Consider the following 26059-nt stretch of genomic DNA (forward strand, 5'->3'; position numbering starts at 1 on the left):
CTACTTTAGACAAGAGGTACACTTCTGCATATCTGCGTCATGTGTTCAGCAGCCACTGGAGATGATGTAATTATGCTGTAATTTAGCAGTTTTCATGTCTGAATAGAGCTCGGAAACAATTCTGATTACAAAATGAGCACGCTTTGACATAGAGGCTGAGCAAGAGGCTCCACCAAATTATCCAATCAGCACTTAGTGCTTTATCTGAGATTGCACAGATGATTTTGATTCTGAGTCTCTTTCATGGCTTAATTATTTATTCTCTTCACAGGTTTGACAATATGTTCCCTGATCATTATAGCTTCTATTATGGGCCTTGTGTTTTCATACTTACATCATACTTCCTCCATGTTGAACTCTGCAAATTCTTATTCTATGTAATATACTAAAGAATTTGTCAAAGGTACACAGACTCCAGCAACATGGCAACTTGCTTTATTAACTACTGAATGAACATGTTGCTTATTATCCTGGCTACAAAAGACAGACATATGTATTAAAGCCTTTCTTAAAAGTTATCAGTTTCATTGCCTGTATTCTAACTTAGAGCAGAACAATCAGAAGTATTGAATAAGTAGTGACCTTCACAGTTTAAAAACAGCATATCCTGAAAATGTGTGGTTTGGTACCCTCCCTTTTTATTCTCTTCACAAAAACAGAAGGCTGTTGCTCTTGAGTCTTGGGGCTTTTACTTTGTTGTTCCTCACATAAACAGGGACGAATGATGCACTCATTGGCACGAGTGCTCACAGAGAACAATCATGAATATCATGAATCCTTTTTGGTGCATTTGGATTGACAAAAGTTTATGATGAGAAACATGTTCCTCTTCTTGATTCAGAAGGTTCCCGTTCCCCTCACCATCTCTGCAGTTCTACCAAGCAGCAACCTCCAATATAAGAATTTGAGACAATGCGGAAGTGCTAAAACCTGCTGTTTCTTGAGTGTCCGCTTGAGGCTGGCTCCAGAAGTACCGGAAGTCACATACACACCAAGCCAAAAAAGCGATTTACAAAGTAAAAATTAACTTTTTTACAGCATGGTTCAAAAAACGTCTCCTGTCTGAATCGTTAATTTTAATATCGGCACACACTGTGCGGAGAGTGAATTTTTTTTCTAACTCAGCAGTTCAGGGGATATTAGGATCACAAGCTCACCCAATCAGAGGCACAGCCCAGTGTCACGTGACTGACAGGCGCCCTATAGCAGCATGCAAAGCCCTTGCCACTACCAATACAGCCGCTATAGCCAATGTGCTTCATCTACCGTTTCAGAAACAGGCAGGTGACATCGGGGAGACTACCTCCATGTTTTATGCAGTCTGTGAGTTCTATCAAAAAATCACTATGAAACACTTTGCGTGGATGTGAGAGCAGAACTGTTCAGTGGGGCAGAAAACCACAAAAAATGTAATAATAATAATAATAATAATAATAATAATAATAATAATAATATACCTTTCTAATTAACTATTTGTTGTTTCAGATACTATAAGAAGGATCTGTTTTAATTGCACTCCCTTGCCACCTTGTGGCCTGGAGTCTCCAAACACTGCTGTAAATTACTTTCGGTGAGGCATGTGTTTGTTTTGGAATTAAATGGAGATCAAGCAAATGTTAGTGGCTGGCTATGCATAGTGCCGTCGGCAGCCCAGTGCTCCGACACTTCTGTGGCCTAATGTGACAACAAGCTAACACAGTCAGTTTGTAAGTAGTTTGGTAGCCATCGGTATTTAGCGCAGCTGGCAGCCCAGTGCTCTGAGACATGTCTGTAATGTGTAACGTTAGTGAATCCTGGTTATGTCCTGCCAGTCATCTATCAAGCAGAGCTAACGTAACCTCACTCTTCATTTTCACTTTTACAAACAGTTTAGCACCTGTGTTAGCCTTTAGCCTGTTCGCTGTCACTCTCCCATTTATCTTTCTTCTGCTCTTCTTTACTTTTCTGTCTGACAGTTAGGCTCCAGTGTCCATCCTCACTACAAAATGAATCCACAAATTGTGTTCAGCAGAGAAAACCACAGATCTATCTTCCAACTTCTAAACTTTGTCAGCTAGCGTGGTGTTGTCATAGAAACCTAGACCTGCTGTAAATCAGTGCCGTCCTGCTCGACCTAATCAGGAAACTAAGAAGTAGCAATTTAAAGTGACCTGTAACCTGTAATGTTGGCACTGTTTCTCTTATTTTAAAGTGTGGCTTATGATCAGGCATATATCTGGGAGGGAGACTTTTTCAAGATTACTTAGAAACTCCTCACAGCCCCTTTTTTTTGTAAAATTAGTGAAGTGAATGGAGGACTTTTGGTGGTCTGCAGTGTTTAATATGACAGTCAGGTCTCTTTGCCTTATCACCCCAAACAGAGCTTCCCCACTGAATGCAAACAAACTCTGAGAGGGCTTGTTTACTGTGAATTTATGAGACTTGAACTTCCCCAGACTCTTTTTATCTTTACAGATTAGGCCGATGACAGCTGGATGTTTGTGTAAATGAAGGTAAACCTTTTAGTGTAGTGTTCCACCTCTCAGACTCACACCTCTGCGTGTGTGTGTGTGTGTGTGTGTGTGTGTGTGTGTGTGTGTGTGTGTGTGTGTGTGTGTGTGTGTGTGTGTGTGTGTGTGTGTGTGTGTGTGTGTGTGTGTGTGTTTGTGTGTGTGTGTGTGTGTGTGTGTGTGAGGAGTTCTGCTGTATTGATTGCTCTGTGTCAGGCCTATTACCAGCAGCTCTTCCTCTGAGCTCCATGTCGGGGTGACTCAGTGTTGACAATTGTATTACAGCCTATTATCTTCAAATCCCAGGGCTTGAGAGGAGCTCACTGTAGGGTCTTTTTTGGAAAGTTAAAATTGCTTGCTGACTTCATACCTTCCGATTACCTTTCTGTGCTCTTTAATTTTCTCCTAATCATCATCATACAAATCCACCTTCTCACCTGGCTGTCACAGTCCTTAAAGTTACAGCCTCTTGTTCCTTTCATTCATTTCTCTCTCCTCCCTTTTTAATATCCCTTTGTTTTCTGTAACCATCAGTGTACTGTAATTTAAAGTGTGTAAAGCAATCATAAAGTTAGCACGAGTCAATAAGTTTTCATCTTCAACCAACTCATCTAAAGTCTTTTAAGGCCTGATGTGATAAATGCTTTGATAAATGTGTTTTCTATGAACTGTAAATTCTTAGCTTTAAGTCTTTGAAAAAAAAAACGTCTCTTTGGTTTGCAGACTCATCCAAATGCTTGTGGTGAATGCAAAAATAAATTAGTAAACAAAGTTTTAAAATTTGTTTTATAAAGGAGACAAACCTCTTATTATTTATACAAGGAGCACCACACCACAGGCTTGCTCCAGCCGACAGCGCACACCTGCTTCACAGAGAGCGTGTTGGAGGTGAAGCACAGCAGAGGGCTGCCCAGAGAAGCTGGGCTCAGTGTAGAGATAACAACATGAAAACAGCAGGTTTCAGTGTCTTTTTGTGGTTTAATTACTGATTATTTGGATGGTATTCCAGCACTTTTTATATTTTTTCTTTTACCGTTGCTGAGTATGCTACATAACCGTAGAGTTTTTTTGTTGTTGTTGTTTTTTTTATAGCAGGTTTAAATTTGTTTCATGATTTAAAAAAGAATGTTCTTCTATTTTGTGCTGTTTCTGACAAAGGTGTCAGCTAAAAGTCCTGTTATGGTCAACAAAGATCACTGATACGCCCAAGCTTCAACTTCCTCAAAGCTGCCTCCAGAGCATTAGTTAGGTACCGCCATGCTCAACTCTTGGTATGGTGTTGTTTTCAACAAAATTTGGTGCTTTAGTTGTATGAGGTTAAGCATATTGGGGTCACTTTTTCTTATGCTTGTGAGCCAGTTATGGTGTGAGTCTTTGAGTTGGACCTAAGAGACCTGCTGTGCTTGAGTATGTGCCTTGCTCAGCAAACTAAAACCTTCATGCCTACTGCTGACAACTCTGCAGTTAGCTTCCTCTTTTCTGCCACATCCACAAGCTAGTGTGGCCACTGTTCCTTTAACTTTGAACTTGGAAAATACTGTTCCAACTGTACCTCTATGATCATGCAGTGCATTTGATTTCATTTTGTGCCAGTTTCATTGTTTGTGTGAGGCAACAATCTTTTCTCTGAATTTTTATGATGATTCTCTTGACTTACTCATATTTCAAACATCCTCCTCATCAAACTCTTGATTTGATGTTTTCTATCCCAACTAAACATAATAAATCCACTAAAATCCTTGATCATTTGAACCAGGTGTGCCTGATTTGCAAACATGTTGTCTTATAAGCAATTCTACTCAAGGGAGTTGAATAATTTTGAGACTGCAGTGGTCATTAAAAAAGGAGTTTTGTGTTGAAATTTGAGAAAACACTCACACTTAATGGTTGTGTCAAGCTATTTGGATTGTTCTTGTTTGAATTGTTGATTGCAATCAGCTGAAGGTTTGTAAGTCTTGTTGATAAACCTAATTTGCAATACGGATTGAATCATTTTTAGTGCAGCTGTAGACATGGAGATCAATACTGGCTCAAGCTCAGCAAATCACACTGTTCATTGTGTCATTTTAGATCAGACGGAATATGAAACTAAGTATTTGGCACTAAATGATTAATTCTTTGCCCAGCCAAACGGGAAGTTGAGGTCTTAACAAGTTATTTTAGTCTAATTAGAAAATTAGGAAAGTTTGTACAATGAAACCTTCAAAAAAGGTGAATGGAAATGCACACAGCCATTTTTTCTGTGCCTCAAATTATGTAACCATTTAAATCAATTTATGTTACTGCTATCATTATATAAGCCAGATTTCCTGAACCACATTGCCTCAAGCTGTACTAAATGCCACAAGCTCACAGAGAGAATAAACCCAGTTAATCAGAAGTATTAAAGGATATTTGAGGATTTGTGTGAGTAAAATCAACCTGCTTCCCTCACAAAAGACCACAGTGATCGTCCTGTCACCATCAATTCACCAACTCAGCTCAGTCAGTAGGGCTCAGACCATTTCAGCTAGTCACATTAAATTAAACATTGTGTGAGGGTATTTTGACCAAGGAGCAAGGCGTCTCAAGTGCTTCCTTAATGCTTCTGTCGCACCTAATATTAACAACTTCAAAAGTCAAAGCAAGGGTAACCTCAGAACCCATCAGCTAGTGTTTGATCCCTGTGGAAGTGTTGGCCAACTTTTTGGGGGCTTCCATTGGTCCAATGAGGAACTGAAGGCTCCCGGCCAGGACTTCTGTTTGTGTGCATTGCAATTGTTAACAGTCCAAATAGCAACTTGAGCGGCCTGAGCAGACTGTTGGCTGCACTTGCTTGCAGATGTCTCTTTATCAATATTAATTAGAGCTAAATCATTGTTGGCTGACTGGGGTGGAGTCCCAGATTTTCCTAACAGTGAATTGTTCTGTTCACTAAGATTTGTTGTCCTTCATGGAGCAAAAGCCTGGTGAAATATAGGGGTACAGCTTTAACTATAAAGATTAAGGCAAGTTGATCGTGTGCAGTGTTAAATTACAGCAAAGATCCTGAACTAACAGGTCTGTTAGAAGCTGTACAGGCACTGTCTGGTATTGTCTTGCTGCCGTGGCTCTCTCGTCTCAAAGCTGAGGGGTTACTTGGTCTTGATGAGCAGTACTCCAGTGATCGATGTGAAACACTCAGAGCCTCACTTAGAAAAGCAGTTTAGATGTAGTCTCATCTCCATTATCTTTTCTCTCCGCCAGTATCAGCCACTAACTTCTCCACACCACTGCCAGCTGTGCAGCTTTAGAGGTCCAGTGGCTGTTTGCTCTTTCCCAACAATCACCTGTCCTGTGAACACAAAGCTTATCAACAAAATGAAGTCTTCATGAGAAAGCTGAATACCTCTTTTGACTCTGAAGGCTTTTCTCCTTCAAAATGTAATTTTCTTTGTGTGCTTGTTTTGTGCTGCCATGTCTCCTCATAAAAGTCGTCTGGGTCTTGAATGGAAAGCTTCCTGGAAAAGATAGACTGTTTCAGATTCCAAACATATGCTGGTGTCTGCAATATTCATGGTGTTACTGGCCTCCACCAGCCGAAGAATTATTCTAGGCATAAGGTCTGTTCCTCACAAATAGGCTGTTACTGTTGCCGGTCAGATGTAATTCTATGAATAATAGAATAAAATTGGTCATTTGTTTCCAGCACTGCAGGAACACTGCCAGATTGTTGTGATGTATGCGGCCATTAGATGCTTTCAAACAAAGCTAATTTATCAACCTGAGCGTGCCGCATTAAGATATATGTTATGTTAATTCTGTGGTCATCTTACATTGAGTTAAACTGGCTCCAAGGAATGATGGAAGTGGCAGTAAGAGGCGTACACAAGAGTGATAGCTTTGGGCACTATTTGTGCTCATTCAGTACAGCAAAGTATTCTGACCTAAACCCTGCCACAAAAGCCAGAGAGAAATGCAATTACACTTTGTATGTCTAGCTGTGGTAGAATATTGTGATGGATTTAATAAACAGAAAATTCAGTAAATCATTAATCTAGTTTTTCTATTACATCCCAGGTTCATAGTTAGTCTGCAGGCATGACATTTAGTAATGCTCTTTCTCTCCACCTTCTCTCCACCCATCCCACACTCACTGAGAACATTGTAATTAAGAGGCTGCAGGAGGCTTTAGAGCTCAGCTTGAATTTATGTGGCAACTGATACAAGTATGAAATGACTTATGGCCAAAACACAGCAAAACACTTTCAGCTATTAGAGAATAATCAGTGTGCCACTAAAAATGGATTTCATTAAAGAGTAAAGACCATGCTCAGGTCTTGGGGTTGTTGCTGGTTATACTTGTCCCCCCAGGAAAACAGAGCGGACATCATTAACTATCACTTCATTGTTGAAAAAAAATCAATATGAAATTAAAGCTCCTGGCAGCTTTGCATGGCTCCTTGCACCTTGTGTTGCTGCCCCTGGATATGCTGCAGTCAGGAGTCTCCAAATATTTCATGTTTATAAAATATGCAACAAAAAAAATACAAAATGAAAAAGAGATTTGAAGCAAATTGAACACTGGGTAACAGTCATTTCATGTGCTCTGTCTTGCAATGAAAATGTATAACTTTCCTGCCAAAGCAAAGCCCTAAGCTGCAAATTGGAGGTTTCAGCATCTTACAGTTGTTAATATCATATCAGTACATTCATCTTCAGGTTATTTGATTAATTATTTTGGTAAAGTTTGTTCAGCTATCACTATGTGTGTTATGGGCTTGACATTATTCTTTTTTTGCTCACTTGCTACTGTGGCTAGTGGTTTCCCAGAGTTACTAGCCACTCAGTATTTGCACTAGCCACAATTTTGATGTTGAATAATTGTGTTAAATATGGTTAAAGCTGACTATGGCATGCTAAAGTTTACTTAATCTAGATTTAAACTTTTTTTTAGATGTCAACAACTCCTCTGCACACTCAAATCAAGACTACATAAATGTTATTGCCTCGTGTCATTGTCAGGTATTTAGCTCTGATAATGCTGTGCTCCTTTTATATGTATTATATTATTGTATATAATAAAAGTGGTCAAGGAGTATGGAAGATTAATTAAAGAAATAAAAACAAAAATGAAAAAATCTAGCAAGAAACACTGCCTGCTTAAATATTTATTTACAACAGTGAATTTTCAGTAGTAAAGTAGGTACCATACTTTCTTGACTACATGTCACTCTGCTGTATAATAATACTTTTTTTTAAGTCACATCAGTCAAAAAATGTGTCATGTTTGGAAAAACAATAAATATATAGAGCAAACTCATCATATATAAGTTTGATCAGAGTTTGTACATTAGGAGGTTTACATTTTTTTCCTACAACACCTCATATCTGTGCCCAGTTTCTCTTTTCTATGTGCGCTCATCAACTTCCCCCCCTTCCCTCCCCTGCTCTACCGTGAGTGATGCCAGTTAGATCGTTGCAGCGTGAGCTTAAATTAGCTCTATCAGACAAATGTCCTCACTTTTAAAAAAGTATCAGGAGTTTTGACACTAGTTTGTGACTCAAATCACTAAATATATGTTAACGGTGGAGAGTGACAAAGACACAAGTGAACTCCTAAATCATATCATCAGGCTCTAAACACACCAGGGGCTGACAGGCTGTCCAAGCCAGAGATGGAGTCCAACCCCCCGTCATCGGTTGCATCAGCACAAGGCATAACGAATGGACCAGAGAGTAAACACTGTGTCTAGTCTCATATTGCAATCAGTTTAGTATTTCAGATGCCATTTTAGAAAACTTTAATTAATAATTCAACCGTCAAAGTGGCTGGTTGGAGTGGTGGTGTTACCCACCACTGCTGAAATTTAGCATTTGGCAGGTTGGTGGGTGCTAATGTCAAGCCCCGCATATCAGTGTTGTGCTCACAGCTTGTTGCAAATCCCCAAATATCTCTACTCATTTTTTTTTTTGCGCAAAATCTTCCACTTTATTACTTTTACTTGTGTTGACAGTCTTTCAGTCCCATGTAATTTATGAAGAAAATGTTCCTGTGAGCTGCTCTGTGTAACAAGAAGTTATCATTGTGACTCAGTTGACATTATTGGAGTGTTCTTGAGTTACACCATCTTTGACCAGAAACTTGTGCAAACTCCATTAATTCAAATGCCACTGTCACTGTTCTGCAGAGAGACAAAATGTTCTGATGACTCAAACTAACTGAAATGAAACAACTTTTCAAGTTCACCAAAGTAACAGTGTGAAGCAGCACTCTAACAATCCCAGCACAGCGTGCGTACATATCACAGGAATACGTTTGCTGCTGCCTATAAACTTGGGTTTGAAAAGCTGTTGTGGAAGAGGAGTGTTTGACGTGAGGAGTCAGTAAAAAGATGTAGCACATACAAGATGTAATCGAGAGAATTACTGTAATCTCTGCATTTCTGTCCTATTTAGGGAGATGAGATCAGTGGACAAAAAGAAAGCTGGAAGAGGCTGTGATACAAAAAGATTTTAGCCTCATTTTGGATATCCTGTGTTGAATGGCAGATTTAAAGAGCTTACTTCACTGCAAAGTGCCCATGTGTGTGTGTGCAGATGGGTAAGGGCTGTGTAGGGGTTTGAAGGGTTGGAGGGGTTCATGGTTTCCTATACTATCAGTCCTCATGGGACCTTATTATTCACAGCTCAAACTGACTACATCAGAGAAAACACCAAATGGTCACGCATTTGATTTGTTGGTGAGAGCGCATGTGAAAGGTCCTTTGTGTAAAAAGCAGGAGGAGTAATACGGACATCCATACGAATTATAAATAACGCTGGGAGAATATAAACACAGGCTAGAATAAAGAATTGGTAAGAGAGAAAAATTTCAGACTCAGAGGTTTTCAGAGAGAAAAGGAAGGAAATTGAGGGGGTGAAATAACAGTTTTTGGATGCTTGACTTGAGTCCTGGCTGCTGATAAATCTCCAGGTGACAGTCGGTGTCAGGGGGCCCTTGGCCAGGCTGTCACTCTTGGACTCGTCCTCCCCTTCTTGTCTTTGCTCTGTCGCCCTCTCTTTCTCCCCCACTGCTCTTTGACTCCTCAGCTCCAACATCTAATCCCTCACCTCCTTTTCTCTCCAGTGATTCAACCTCCAGCTTCCTCACTCCTTTCCTCTCTGTCTTTCTGCCCTGATTTTCATTATTACGGTCCTCAACCACCCTTTTCACCACCTGCTCGGATGACACTCGGACAGCTATTTCTCCAACCATCCAGCTTTGCTTTCCTCTCCTTCATAGTTTGGAATCTTGCCTCTTCTGACACCGTCCACTTCACACCACATGTTTAGCATGCAGGCATAATTGCTCATGTGCAGAGGATTTGGCCTGTTGGTGTCCAGCCGTGAATTTGTGAGAGCGTTTGAATTTGACCGGTTTTGTGTCTGTGTCTCAACCCTGAAACCAAACAAATACAGCACATTAGTTTTCCTCAGACATAGCCAGAGGATGTTTTGGTGACCTTGGTCTGATGTGAGTGTGTGCATGTGTTGCTCTGTTGTAGGGGTTTCATTTTCCACAAGTGTGAGTGTGCACACGCTGCTGTAGTTTGTGCTGGTGCCTGTGTGTTCGTGCCCATGCAAACATACAGGCACTCTTGAGCGGCATGCTTAATGATGAGCTCGTTTGCACGGCTCTGCCTCTAATGATCTATTAAAGTACACTTAGCCGGTAATTATACGGCCAGTCCCAAAAGGCTTTTGAGGCGCCGCAGGGGACAGCTAAAGATACAAGAAGACGCTTAAAAAGCCGATGAGATTTATGCAATGCACAGGAATCAATAATATCATGGCCTTAAACTTTGCTTCAGGTTTATAATGAAGAAGAAAGGATTTTGACAAATTAGATTTTCCTCCTGATGTGATCACATAGATAGTTAAAGTTGGAATGAGGATTTAGTGTTCCTCAAGCTATGCTTCTTCTGAGGAACATGTAATCCTTTATAGCTCTTCTTTTATTCTCTGCTTCTTCTTCTAATTATCTAATTTCTGACATGAAATGCACAACCGCGAGGGCTAGGCTATCACTGTCTTTGTAGTATGTTTTACTTTAATTCAGTGAGTTACAAAGAACAGTCTCTTCTCTAACAAGACCATTAGGCCATTATTCTAGTTATTAACGAGATTTCTTCTGAAGTTTTTCTGCCTCAGTTAAGACCAAGTGAAGCATAACATTTTATTTTTGGCACTTCCTTCACTTTCAAACCTTACATTCTCACAGATTTTTATCAGTTTTACTGTTACAGTTTGTTTCATGCTTCAAGAGCAGTGTGTGTGTGTGTTTTTCTTTAAATAGAGCGCATGCAGTGCAGACACAGTCAGAAGTGAATAGACTATTAAAAGACAGGAATCAGTTGGGATATGATTGTAAGAATGAAGAGTAACTGCTTGCATGCAACAACAGCAGTTATTGACTGAGGGTTAAGCCATGCCCCCTCCACTCAGTCGGACAAACAGTGATATATTAGTGTAACAGTATCGAACATACAGTGACAGGCGCTATTGCAAGCAACATGGTAGGAGACATTTCACAGGATGCTTTTAATGATTTCTAGATGCAGAGAGAGGAGTCACCAAAAGGGTCTAGACTGCACATTGGAGGGATACATTATTTATTTTATCGTTGATAAGGTCGATGAAAAGCTTCAGTTACAAGACAGAATTTACAGGTCCCAGTGCAAACATGGTAAACTGCATCTGGTTACCAGCATCCTTTAACACAACAAGATAGAGGATCGGTATTAGTCATGGCAAAAATCTCTACACCAGAGTGTCTCTCTGAATCATTCATTATAACGTCTTCCAACCTTTGTTATCTTAGCTACTACAGATCAGTTAATGAAGCTAAGCTCCAGAAGTTAACGTTACTTTAACCAGAGCCCTTTGGCTAACATTGATGTCAATCACCAAAATAGGGCTGCAACGATTAGTCGACATAACTGACTCATCCACTATAAAAAATTAATCTGAGTAATTTTTAATAGTTGAGATGTCGTATTATTGTTTTTATTGTTGTTGTCATATGGTGAAATCAAATACCAGGGAATAATGCTCATCTGTAACTTCAGTTCACTACATAAGGCACCATGTTAACGGATACTTTTATGGGGAAAAGATCAATGAGTTCATACATGAGGAATATTAATGAGAAAAAAACTCTGCGCCCCGATGGCGGCTCTGCATCTCGAGTTTGGACATCCTGACAACTCCCAGTGTTTAGCGTCATGCAACATGATTTAGAGAGTCTCCTTTGCTCTCTGTCAGGTTGCAGGATCTGCGTCACAAACTGGGGTCAAAACTCCCCTAATTTTTTAAAAGAGAGGACATTTATCAGATGGAGCTCTCACTCTCAAGCTCACACTGCACCGGTAACACTCAGCGGGGAGGAGGAGGGGCGGAGTGCGCATGGGCGAAGTGGAAGTAGCCCATGTAGAGAAACTAAGCTTAATACGTTGTAATGAAGAGCTGGAAGAGAGTCCAGCGGGATCATACAGAGAGCACAGCGAGCCCTAATGGGCAAATAAACATTAGAAAATTAGCCCAAAGTCACTAATAAGCGGTCTTGCCAACACCGCCAACAACTAAATTTTCTTGTTACCTGTGTCATTCATTTTGAGATTTATTTTGTTTTTGATTTTTTTTGTATTGTGCTTATATTTTCATGTCATCATGAATGAAATGACGCCAAACAAACAAACATGACACAGAGCTGACCAATCAGAGGTGAGAACCTAACTCTGAGTAAATGCAGTGAAAATGCAACACACAGGTTGAATTTTAAGATTATTGTGATTAGTCGACTAATTGAAAAAAATAACCAATCGATTCGTCGACAGTAAAAATAATCATTAGTTGCAGCCCTACACCAAAGAACATAAAACTGGAACAAAACAGGCCGATGAACTTCCAGCAAAGAAAGAGACATGATGAACAACGCTGTAGGAGCTAATAATGGGCAGGCTAACTTTAGCTAAAGCTAGAGAGACTCCCAAACAGTCCGTCAGACTGCAGTGGCAGTTTTAGTGTTAAAGATAACTTTATATTTATTTCCAGCAGAGTGACAACATGTCGCCTCAAATACGATGTCAGCTTACCTTAGAACAGATGGAGACATCCTCGTTTATTTCATTCCTGTTGAGCTGATGTTGTGGTCTACCACACAACTTAATCTAAAGAAGACGCTTGTCAGTTCAGATGTGGCTTATAAATGGGTAAAAAATACATCCCACTGCCCAGCCTTCCAGGATACTTTGTGTCAGAGTTGCATGTACCCCATAAACACTGTTTGACCATTTTTTAAACTCAAAATCTCAGAAAAAAAACTGATAAAACCAAAGGAAAATTGACTTTCTGCAATTTCAATGGACATATGGACAGAGACTGTCCCAGTGTATGGGAATGGCTATACACACTGTGATTGGCTCATTGTGTTTGTGGGCGGGACCTAGCTATAGGTCAAATGTAAGGTGAAGTTGGGCCTGCAATTTGGACTTGTCTGGTCCAATAAGTTGTTACACAGTTGCTGTTTATCAAACAGCAATTATTACAAGTAAAAAAAAAGAGGAGCGAATGTGTGGTCGTTGAACACAATCCTGTAAAAACTGTAAAATGAAGAAAATATGATGTCAAGGCTTTTTCATGGATTGGTGAAGATTTTTTAAACAAGGCTTAATAGCTCAGAATGCTGGTACATGTGCTTCTACCTCGCTCTCTGACATGTCTCTTACAATGCATGTCCGTGTGATTCTGTTTTTTCCTACGTGTCAGAAATTCAGTCTGGGTGCGCAGGAAAAAAACAGAAAAAAACAGAGAAAAGATTGAACATCCCCAAGGATTCAGTGAATTATTTCTAAAAATGAAATTTAGAAGAACAGCTGAAGTATTCTGCCTAGGGCACAGATTCATATATCTCACACATATCTTGTCCTCTCTCTTTGCAGCTTTCTATCTTTTTATTCTCTAACTCAGCTCATGTTGGCCTTCCACACATTTACCCAGAATCTGTCAGTGAGCAGAGTTTACCAGAGTTGCTTGTAACTCTGCTAAACTTCTGGGATTTCCAGCTTTCTGAGAGGCTGGTAAACGGGGGATTAAAAGGCCTCCAAATTCAAAGTCGGCGCCCACTGCTTCCTCCTGCCCTGCTGCGCTCCGAGACCGTATCAGTGCAGTCTCCCACTGATGCTTTCACAGTGGAGTGACTCATGCTCAGTCTCCTCCTGGTCTCAGAGTTGTTTTTTTCCACCTACCTGCTAACCAGTTATTTCATTCTCTGACCTATTCACTCTTTTTGTCTGAGCGCCCATTATCTGATTTGCCTAATCCCATCTCATCCATTTTCCTCGAAAAGATGAAAAAGGAAATTGTTCAATCTGTCACTTTTTCTGTTGCTAAACCTTAGTCCTCTCAAGCTTTGATATCTCCAAGAGCCAGAAAATATTTAGCTTGGGCTTGTAAAATATGCAAGTTTGCTTATCTTTTTTTGTACATGGATTTTGACTTTGTCAGTTGTGCTGGTACAATCTGTAACATTGACTTCTTCATTGCAAGGATGCTTTAGAAAGTGTAGCAGTGTGCAGATTTAATGTCTTTTTAAATTCTGTAACTTTTTCCCCACTTCAAAAATATCTCTCCATTTACATTGTATCTATTGTTTCCAACTTGTTGAGCTTTCTGGCATCTGCATGTAGCTCCTGTCTTAACTCTCTTCACCCCATTCTCTGACAACTGACCTTACAACAGCCATATGTCCCTTTCCATCTCCTTCCATCCATGCCACACCTTTTCATTTTCAGCTTCCCTTCTTCCACACATCATCCTGTCTCATCTTTGGACTCCCTGGTCTCGGTGACAGACGTGCAGACAGGTAAACTTGGTTTGGTCTGGCAGTCACAAACGAGATGGCACAGCGAGCTGCCAGGTGAAGGCATCCACCTGAGGGGGTTCTGTGTTCTGACACCTCTATTAACCTTCATGAGATGTCCGTCCCTGTCACACCCCAGCCTCCTCTCTTTCCAGCTCATCCATATCTTTAACACCTCCTGTTCCCCCTGTCTGCTGTTCCCAAGGCATGGGGGAGACTTTTATGTCCCTTGAGCAAAAGAGGCAAATAGTAAACACTTTTATTTTCCTGTTTTAGAACCTGGAGGCTTTCAATTTGCCTCGGATTTCTGTCTAACTTATCTATCAGCTTTGGAGTCCTTTTTCCATTTTATGTTTTTGATCTGTCTCATGGGGTGGATCCCAACGCCCTCAAGTTTCACCCTTGCATCTCCTGCTAGCGATGTTAGTGCATGTCTTAGATCCCTCTACCAGAGATGCTGAGAGAGATACAAATAAATGAAGAGAGGGAATGAGAACATTTGTCCTGAGACTTCCTTCCCTAGTAATAACTCTAGGAAATATATCTGTTGATCTCTCCGTCCATCTATCAATCTGTGTTCCTATCTATCTGTCTATCAATCTATCTTTTTCATCATGGACTCATTATTTCTTTAGAAGCTGAATCTGAAAAAAGCAGTCATAAAGCTTTAGAGTGATTCCCTGTAATTGATTTCATGACAGTGATGCTCAGTATTTTGTACTTATAACTCATATCAGACACTTTTTTTGCATAATGACAGTTTGGAAAACAGCCTGTTTATGGTCTGCCACAGGTCACCTCTAAGTAACTGTTTTAATGTCTGTCTCTTCAGTGTTATTAAACTCCCTAGATGTGTTAGAGCAGTGTTTTTCTACCACTGTGCTGCAGCGCACTAGTGTGTCGTGAGATACTGTAAGGTGTGTCGTGGGAAATTATCCAATTTCACCTAATAGGTCTAAAAAACTAATAACATGCCATTTTCTCGTGGCTGTTTTTTAAAAGTAATCCACTTTCTTCCATGTCAGTGGGTGGCAGTAGGTAGCTAATTGCCTTAATACTCGGACACAGGAGAAATGATACAGCTGTAGTGTTGCATGAGATAGGTAGCCATGACAGTGATGGAGAAGTTTGTGAAAAGAATAATCCAAACTCTGAACAGACCTTTGCTTTCACCAGGATGCGACGGCACCTACTCTGGTATGCTTGGTGTGTGCTTTCTAAGTAAGCTTATTTCCAAATGAACCACTTGATGTTTAAAAACAAGCAGGTGGTCTATTTTGTTCACCTATGTGAAAACATGGCAAAACAGTCAACTTTTGTAGAACAAACCACAAAGGTGAATGAGCATGCCCTAAAAGCTAGCTACCACATTGCTAAACTTGTTGCTAAGTCAAAAATGTCGCACACTGTCACAGAGTCATTGATAAAAACCTGCCTGCAAAGCCATTTTAAGGAGGTGTTTGACTCTGACAAAGCAGGTGTAAAAATATGAGACAAGTCTTAGCCTTTTCACAGCAGAAATTAACGTATTTACAGCCAGGTTCGAAAAACGTTTCCTGTCTGAACTGCTAATTTTACTCCCAGCACTCACTGTAAGGGGTATTTTTTCTAACTCTGCAGTTTTGAAGATATTAAGATCGTGAGCTCGCCCAATTAGAGGCACAGCTCAGGTCACATGACTGACGTGCACCCAACAGCTGATTTTCTTTTGTATTTATCTAAACAAGCCGAGGTTTTGCAGTGTGTGCGTTTCAAGGTCCCATGTTATGCTCCTTTTCTGCAGTTTAATATGGATCATTGATGTCTTCATGAAATGGTAGTAACATGTTCTGGTTCAAAAAGCCAATAAATCAAGCACAGCAGCCTTGTTTCCAGGCTCTCATAGCCCCTCTGTTCAGAACAGTCTGATTTAGTGGGCGTGACCTTCATATGCAAATGAGCCACCGCTGATACCGCCCCGCTCTTCCGCGTCACTGAGAGCGGCACCATGTAACCATGACTACCGAGCTCCAAGTGCACAATGTTTAGAAAACAGCAAAGCTCGTTTGCCGTAACATTACAGGCTAAAACAACAGGCCAACCGCAGCTAAAGTTAGCATCCTGAAGCTAACACTGAGACAGAGAGGACACTGAAGAAAGTTGGAAAAGCAGTCGGCAGTAAAGTGACTAGCACACACATTCACAGTTTTACTGAGTGTAGCTGGCACATTTCCTTGATAAATGAACTCTTGCCACTTAGTCTTGTCTTCTTCCCAGATGAGAAGCTTGTGCATGGAACCATGTGGCTGTTTACAGCGGCGGGGAGGGAAGTGGGCGGGGAGGAGGTTTGGGGTATCTGCCCTGGTGGACCAATCAGGTCAGACTTGCTCCTGATTAGTCAAAAAAGGGAATCGCTGACGTCGGCCAACCACCAAAATCCAAACTGCTCATTTTAGGTCAGGATTTTACATTTACAAGCACTACTTAGTACAGGTTTTGTCATTAAATATCAAATTTTGTGGGCTGGGAGGAAAGCCAAAGACCCACAAATACCACTAAAAGACGTAATAAAGTGATTTTTGCATAATATGGGACCTTTAAGTGACTGTATTGTTATTAGGCTACAGAATGTTGTTTATTATATTTTGGGTATTTGGTGTGGTGTGGGACTTATTCAATGTTAAAAATGTGCCATGGCTCAAAAATAAGGTGGAAAAATTCTGTTAGAGTTGTCTGCTGTGTCCAATCAGTGAGAGATAATTGGTACATCTATAAGTGAAAAGACTTTCACAAAGGCTGCTCTCAGTATATGCTGTCATCACTCCTATATATATATATATATATTCTCAATCCTGTGACCTCTCAGCAGCTTTAAGAGCTTTATAACACAACCTACATACCATGGCAGGTTCAGAAGTTCTTCCAGTTCAGTAGAGGTTGAAGGTAACTGCAGTAAGAGCTGTGGGGTGCTCTTTCTGATCTTGCCCTTTTGCATTTCACCCACTGTCCACACAGTGCCTGGGGGATGTTTACAGCCGAAGTAAAATGCATGGTTTTGAGCACTGATGCGTAGCTAAGTAATAGAAATGAACAACCCTCTCTTGTCAATCACCTCGTATGGTTGGAGTTAATGAAAACTAAATGAGATGGATGGAATCAGATGTAAACATGACTGCTTAACATCTGCCCTTTTTACCTTGACAATAATTCAATACATTCTCTGTTACTTTATATAAAGCATGCAAGTGTTTGTGACAGCTCCCATGTAGGTCAGCAGCCAATAATCTTTTTTCTCCCTGCCTGTCTCTCTCCCATATTTTTTCCTCACAGGAATTTTCTTTACTCCGGCTGGACGATGTGGCAGACCAACGAGTCAATATAGTCGGTTTTTCAGTCTTCAACAAAACTCATCCCTTCTTCCAGGATTTTGTGCTAAGCCTCAACCGCTCCTGGCAAGAGAACTGTGACCATGCACCCTTTGCTGGCACCCCAGTACGTACACACACACACACGCAGTCACACACATAATCCTACACACAGCGAGGTCCAAGGTTAGCAATGTGATCTGCCTTTATATATTCCCAAGTCCAAACTGAGCTTTCCAAGGCAATACTCTTCAAGTGTAGCGCTGTATCCTAAACTGACCAACTAAAACTCTGAAAACACAAAACAATGCCTGGAAGTGGAAACACACAAAGCTGACATTTATTTACTGTGGTAATTGCTGGTGGTGCTTAAGGCAGTTGTCGTCTCCCAGACAGCTCGTTAGCAGAGCTTGGCACCCTCTTTATTCCATTTGTAACGGCCTCTACCTTTGCTAAATTTGTTTTGGAGGAAATGTAAAAGTGGAGAGAATCATTCTTTAAAGGATCCAGTGTTCTCAGCTAAACTTGTAGAGCTTTTAACTTGCTTGTTTCTGTAGTTTTATGTTTGAAAAAACTGTCATCAGCAAAACAAAATAAGTAGATCAAAAAAGCCTCAATCAAGGAAGCCACAGCTCACACATAAATGACTGGTTGCTGTTGAAGGTTTGTGTTTACACTCCTCAAAAATATGGTCCCCATTCATCTGAATTTTACAGTTGTAGCCTTACACTCTTTGAATTCTATTATGAGATTGAACTAACAGTTTCTCATGTTAGAATCAATATCAAAATTTTAAATAATCCAACCAGTGCTGTCTTTTTAAGGCTTTTCTTTCTCAGAAGTGACAGTCAAAAAAAATGGCATCAGCATAAAATGTAAAAAAATGACTTTACCAGCTTAAAGGAGCTGTGGGGACTTTGTTAGTGATCTTGAAAAAGTCTCAGTTGATATAGACCTGATCTTAATCCACAATTCAAAATTATTAGTGCTAAAGAAGGTTGTTTGTAAATGCTATTTTTTCAGGCAAGTTAGACAGGATTGATTTACAACAGAAGTCCCTATGACAACACCACTTTGGCCGACTAAGTCTCACAGAAAAGACAGACCTGTGTTTTTCTCAAAAAGCACAGTTCCTTGGATTAATTTTGTAGTTAAGGCAGACACTGGAACTGGACTGTAGAAAAAGAACAGATGAGCAGAAGAAAGCTAAAAAGGAGCAAGGCAAGGCAAGGCAAGTTTATTTCTATAGCACATTTCAGCAATGCAATTCAAAGTGCTTTACAGGCAGAACAAATTATTGAAAACAAGGAACATGATAGAGCACAGGCTAAAGGCTAAAACAGAGGCCAAGCTGTTTGTGCTAACATTCATTCCAACCCACAGTCAGCAGTTATTCTGCAGTGGTCTGTTCAAACTATCGATAAAAAGAAGAGTGAGGTTACGTTAGCTCTGCTTGATGAGGTTAGAGTTAGTAGATGAGAAGATGATGTGAATAGCGCTAAATGTAGCCTAGTACTGAACTTTTACTTTTAAAAACAAAAGCGTTACATATCTGTTGAGGAATAAAATAAATTTCCTTTAAGCTTTAGATCTTGCTTGCAGGGATCAGTGAAATTAAGTTCATTGTTTTTTCTTTTTCTACATGTAATTCCCCAGAACACAATGTTAATTTATATTTAACTTAAACATGTAGGGAAATTAACATGGTTATAGATAGATAGATAGATAGATAGATTGATGGATAGATAGGCTTTATTTCAGACTCAGGGTCCATATGTAAAAAAGGAAAAGAAAACTAAAAGAATAAAATAAACAAAAAAAGCAAGGCAACATTAAAAAAAATTGACTAACAATTTATTTTAAAAATGCACCTATACCAGTGTAACCTGACACACCAGACGGACAGTTTCATATATCCGCCACGGAAATATTTCACTAGTCCATCTGGGTAGCAGATCTTCCGATTTGTTTTCAGAGGCGGGATTTTTAAAAAAAATCAGCAGCTGGTGATTGGACGACTGTTCTGATTGACACACTCACTACAGACCAATCCGCATCAAGCCACGGTATGACTTAGCTTATGTACGCCACTGCTGAGAAACAATAAACAAACAACTACTGAATCACGAGAAACAGTTGTGATAAAGGCGCTAGACGACTGCTGCTGTTTTTGTAAAGTCAACTTAAGAATCAAAGGAACACTGACAAGTACGAAAGTCTACTGACGTCACGTCTGCTCCCACAGCTCTCGCCTCTCTTCCCTGATTGGGCCGGTCAGAATTTAGTCGGCAGATGAACTGAATTAAATCTTCATGTTACTTCATCTTAATATACTGTGTGTAATCTGAAATAATGGCTAAGCAATACAAAAATCTAATAAGAAAAAACACCTGGGTGCAGTTTTTTTTTTCCCAAGTACTCCATTAGTAACCATGAACTGAAGAAAGTCATAAAAGAACAAATCTCTCTCTGTTTGAAGTCACAACAAATTAAATAACTGAGATACGCATACTTGTTCCCATTTCAGCGGTCACCCTCTCCTGCTTCACACCAGCTGGGTTGGGAAATTGGTTAAGAATAGTTTGAACAGAGAATAAAAAGAGTTGTGTTCTTTGCACAGTAGGTCACTAAGATGCTTCTGAGCCTCCAGCAATTAGGACTATTGACTGATAAGCTAATAAGCATAAAGAATAAAGGCTGGTGAAGGCAGAGCAAGACAGTGATTAACTCATTTAGACATGCACAGAGATAATATGCTGTCGTTTCATTAACAGTCATTAGGTCCAGATGAAATGCAACTATTAGGCTCATCCACAATGAATCCAAGTGACCTTTTTAGATCTCAAAGTTCATCTGGGAAAAATCAGGCTGCTGGATGTTAGGAGGGGATAAAGATGAGGTTTCACAGGAGACAACATTAGGTAGAAACATTATTGTCTTCAAATACCACACACAGACACGCAGACACTGAAGTAGTCATTCCCTTATCTCTTTGATCAAAATATTAGCAGATTTGCAACATGTGACTGAAATGCTTGGAAAACATTTATTAACTTAACCTTAACACAAAAGAGTAATTCTAACAAACAACATTCAGACCTCTGTGTCTCATAACTCTTGATACAAAAAACAGCAAGCAATGGATGAGAAAGCTGAAAAGAAAGAGTTTAAAAAAACAGATAAATGCCACTACAATACAATTTTGATGTTGTAGATATAATCTTCTGGGAGGTGAATTACTCAGAATCACTGTTGAAGCATTTTGCCTCTCACTTTTAAAGAGTACTCAACAGTGCAACTTTAAATTTGTTTCCACCAAGATGTTTTTCCTACGAGTGAAAACTAAACATCAACTTGTACTTGTAATGTCTTCACAGGCTGTTAGTCTGCACCATAACGCTTTCAATTAGCGATCCACCAATTAAGGTTGTAATACATTACAGTCTTGCAGTTTCATGGCCTTAAGTGGTTCTCTTTGCTCTCCACAATTTACTGTCATCACAATATCTCTGAGTGCTGCTTAAAATGTGTTCACCAAACATCAGCACCATGTCATCCCTGGATACTACACACAGGTGTACAACAGAGAGCCCCACACTTTCCTCCTCTTTGAGCTTCTAATGCAGGACGTCATGAATTTTAATCAAATGTACATAACAAGGTGCAGAGTCAGACACAATGGGTCTGTCTGTAGTGGAGGATAAGAGGGAAAGCTTCCTCTCACCTGGTTTTCTGGCCCTCTCTGAGAGAGGTGGGCAGTAATTGGAATGGTCAGGGTGTGCCAGCTTCATTGGGCATGAGAAGGAAGGACGGGGTCTCTGTGAGAGACTGAAGGAGAAGGAGAGGGAGGGGGAGGTGGATTCATTGCTGTCAGCAAATCAGAGTCTCTCTAATGATCTAATGGAATAATCTCTCTGCTACTCCAGGGATAAGTTAACCCCTTACTGACAACTAACCACTGACATCTTACATTTACAGTGTGTGTGTGTGTGTGTGTGTGTGTGTGTGTGTGTGTGTGTGTGTGTGTGTGTGTGTGTGTGTGTGTGTGTGTGTGTGTGTGTGTGTGTGTGTGTGTGTGTGTGTGTGTGTGTGTGTGTGTTTTAGTCCGTACAGCTGTATAATGTATTCGCTGTCTTCCCTCCTCTCCCTGTGCAGCTCTCCTCAGCTCTGCTCTTTGATGCGGTATACGCGGTGGTGGCAGCTGTCCAGGAGCTGAACCGAAGCCAGAATGTTGGTGCCACTCAGCTCTCCTGCAAGTCCTCTAAGATCTGGGAGCACGGTACCAGCCTCATGAACTACCTGAGGATGGTAAGATTGCTTCTGCAGGACAGGATCCAAATAGATTGTAGGTTTGAATAATACTTTCCTCATAATGATGCAACATTTTGGGGATAGCCCTGGGCATTCCCTCTTTAAGTGGATTGGAAGCATGGATTCTGCTCTCATGTCTTTACAGATTAGACAGAGCTCTTACAGTAGTCATTTAGCTAAGCCTAGCATTGAGGATACATGGTTTGGGCTCTGGAACATTCTGAAAAATCAAAGTAAGTCAGTGATGAAAATCTGTTCAGGCTTTACTGAAATGATCTGATGAATTGCTGTTCCAAATTAGAGGGAAACCCAATAGATTATTACTTTGGGTAAAGGAATAAATCTCAATTATCCAACACAATAGATATCTCATTCTGAGCAGCATTACATTGTGCAATAGACACAACATTTTTTTCCCAGAAGAAGGGGCTTTACTACCAGTTGCAGTGACTCAAAAAGCAAATCACTTCAGAGAAAACCATAGGGCAGTCAGGTTTCTTAGTACTGGCTTCGTGCCATTGTTGAACTGGCAAATGAGAGGATTTTAACCTGCTGTTTTGCCCCCTAAGCCTTTACCAACCACCCAGGAAGGCAGCTAAATACATTTAGACAGAGAAAAACAAGCCTTTATCAAGGAATGTTGAAATAACAGACACTGAGCCCTGGAAAGAAACCAGCTCAGCGTTCAGGCACATCATCATCTCATGCAAAGCTTGCAGAGGAGGCTCTGGTGCCATGGTTAATGCTGCAACCGTCCCATGGCAGGAAGATTTAAGTTTTCAGAGGCTAGGCCTGCAGAAAGAAACTGCTCTGGATTTGCTCCATCTGTACTCTCTGAATAATGCCTTTTTTTCACAAAGAGGTGATTTACTCATTTAAAGTCTTTATGTCCATGAAAAAACAAATCCAGTATCATTCGAACTGGTTGAAATGGGTGAAACCTGTACAGTCTTAGAATAGAACACAATAGAATACAATAGAATGGAAATGAAAATACTTTATTTATCCGCGAGGGGAAATTCAGGAGTCACAGCAGCAATCAAGGAAAACAAAAGTAAAAAAGTGTATAGAAAGTGCAAAAGCCAGCCTCCACTTCCACTGGGTCCAGGACTGAGCTCCTTCAGCAGTCTGTTCAGTCTCTGTCTCCTGGATCCTGTCTGCCCACAACAGGTGAAGCTCTTCCAATCTGGCATTGGTGTCTGGTGTTAGCTATGTTAGCCATGTCTGTGAATAGCATGATGCTAGCCTGCCTTCTGGTATTCTCTCTGTTGCTGGGTTAGCACAGCTAGCTTGTCCATCGTATTGGAGAAAGATCTTACGTTCCCAATAACGATGATGGAAGGACAGGTCCATGTCGTCACTTCTTAGCTCACACCTGAGAACCAACACGTTCTCACCTCCTTTTCCTCACCTTGTGGGGAAACATTGGGCCTTGCATCACTTAGCATTGACATGCTACAGGCTGCTAACAGCTGATTTCCCATGTAAACAATGAGGCCATGGTTACATGTAGGATCTCCAGACAAACACAGGAGAAAAAGTAGTAAAAATATCACTGAAGACAAAAACAGTTTGGAGTCCATGACCAACAAATGAACCGTACAAAATAATGATCCACTCCAAATACAAAGATGATGAAAAATAACTAGAAACAGACAAAGAAGAGAGAGCTGCCACAACAGAGCGGCACCTAGCAACAAAGGTTTTTAAGTCTTACCTCCGATTGAAGTCTTTATTACCTTACAGTATCAAACCCACATGTATACACCATTGTTGAGCTCTTTCCACAAACAGTCAGAAATCTTGCTCACTGTCCTGCCCCAGTCCATTGGGAGGGATTAGGCCCAGGTTTTTGGCAAGCACTGATGAATAAATTCAAGAAGCAGTAAGTGCCTAGTATGGCTGCTGGCTGGTGCATCTACTGGTGCCATCCCTTACGAACAACTCAGCTGGCTATGCAGTCTTTGGGTTGTGTTTGGTAACAGTGACAGTGGGGTTAGCGCTCTGTGTAAACAGCACTCCCCTCTGGGAGGTTCATCGAGAAGTAAAAAGAGCTTGATGACAGAAGAGAGGACATTACATCAGCCTTTATAACAGGAGAGAGTCCCTCCTCTGGAGAACAGATGACACGACTGTCTGCCAATTAAGACTGGGCACTGTGATACTGCCTCCAGGGGACAGCGTGAAAACCATGTCCCTATAGTAGGACACTGAAACCAATGTTGACAGAGAACTTGAAATTTTCTTCACAATAAACACCAATCACCTGCCAGCAGCCAGGTAGCATTCGTAAGTTAAAACAGTTTAGATCCTCACACCTGGTCTTCAGCAAGAAAGCAAAAATGTGCTAGTGTTTTCCCAAAAGAGATGAGGGTTTTGGTTATGAGATGTTGCACTTTTTTATCAGTCTCTCTTGCAGCAGCAATAAGCATTAGAGATGAAATCAATAATGTAATACCAACAAAGCCTGTTACTTTGTGTGATCTGTACTTTCATAATCTTTAAAGGATAATCACCTATCCAATCTACAGTACTGTATGACAAAAGAAAAGAAGAGATAAATATAAGCTGTCATCAAATTAGGCTTTTTATTCTATTAGGAAAAATGTTCATAAGTGATGGGCTGTCAAACTGCTTAAACCTGTCATATGATATTACTGTTTATCTTTTCTCTCTGAGAAAGAAAATGTGATAAATGTTTTCTATTTGCTGTAAACTGAAGACATAACAGCTTCATTCTTGTGTTTTCTGTGTTTCTAAATTTGAAAAGGTCCACACAGAGCCAGTAGTGGTAACGTGGCCTGCAGTCATATTGGTGATGGGTGCCGCTGAGAGGGAAGCAGTGAGTTTCCTGACAAGGCTTTTTAACTCGCTGCTTTCTCTCTGTTGGACAGGTAGAACTGGAGGGTCTAACAGGACACATTGAATTCAACAGCAAAGGCCAGCGGTCTAACTACGCCCTGAGGATCATGCAGAACACCAAGGAAGGCCTAAGGCAGGTAAAGTAACTCCAAGTCTTACAAATGTCATCAGTTATTATTAGTAACAACATTAGCACCTGCGATACACTGAAGTTCATCTGAGTGGCTGAGAAGAATGCTCGTGTGAAAGAAGTTACAACTTGAAGTGATTCACACCTTTATTTTCATCGGCCATAATGCACTTGTTATTGCTGAGTGCAAAGCTTTGAGCACAGTCCTGATCTCAGCAGAACTCTCCTGCTGGTGGATGTCATATTTGCTGTCTTTATGGCAGAGATGTAAGCCCAAGTGAATCATGGAGCAGGGAGCTGTGATAAGTTTTGCTCAGCTGACTTATTTTGTAAATGATACGCATTACTCTCTGGCTGAAGAGTCAAGGTTCCAAATGACAAAGTGGATTTACCTGTCTTCTACACAAAGTTATACAAAAATTTATCATCAGGCGTTTGGGGATGGTAGCTGAGTGCCCGGAGGCTTCAGCCTCACTGCTGGGATTGACATTACAATATGACGATCTACCATCTTTGGGATTCTAACACACCAGTGTGTGACATCAATGAGACACCTCCATCCTGTCTATTTCACTCCACAGGTGCATTTATGAATTGATGAGCTGTCTTTTGGGGGCTTTCTGGTTCAGAACCCAAAAAGTTGATTCATGGCTGGAGTAGGGGTTAGAGGCTAGGGCTGAACAATTAATCAAATTTAAACCGACATCTCAATGTAATAGAATGCAATTTTCAAATAGCAAAGGCTGATTCATATTTATTTTTTATTTTAGTGTTCAGAATAGGCCTGTTGTTCTGCAGTGCTTTGTTCCTTTCTCTGATTTTATTTAAGGTAATTAATGATAATTTTATTACAGGTCTATAAGGCCTAAAGTTAAATCAATCAGTCAATATTCTACTGTGATTGTAAGAGTTAAATAAAGGTATATGTTATTTATAAACATGACATGTAGGCCTGGCAAACAGGAAAAAATTGTTTGTATGTTACACTATGCTTTGTTGTGTTGGTCATACCATAGAACGGTTTATTGCTTGTGTTAAGTGAATAATGTAGAAGATAAACATC

At 40.4% G+C, this 26059-nt stretch overlaps 1 protein-coding gene across 4 annotated transcripts in view; it reads left to right on the forward strand.

The window, feature by feature from the left end:
• The window catches only part of grik4 (glutamate receptor, ionotropic, kainate 4), a 348334-nt gene that overhangs the window by 256322 nt on the left and 65953 nt on the right, over window positions 1-26059 (forward strand). For all 4 annotated transcript variants that reach the window (XM_074678961.1, XM_074678963.1, XM_074678964.1 and 1 more), the window contains exons 9-11: window positions 17659-17820; window positions 21849-22001; window positions 24899-25003. In XM_074678961.1, the coding sequence (XP_074535062.1) occupies window positions 17659-17820; window positions 21849-22001; window positions 24899-25003 (420 nt within the window). The remainder of the gene's footprint in view (window positions 1-17658; window positions 17821-21848; window positions 22002-24898; window positions 25004-26059) is intronic.

Source organism: Halichoeres trimaculatus, unplaced genomic scaffold, assembly GCF_033239565.1.
Source record: "Halichoeres trimaculatus isolate MK-OKI-2021-1 unplaced genomic scaffold, fHalTri1.1 fHalTri1_scaffold_9, whole genome shotgun sequence".
NCBI lineage: Eukaryota > Metazoa > Chordata > Actinopteri > Labriformes > Labridae > Halichoeres > Halichoeres trimaculatus.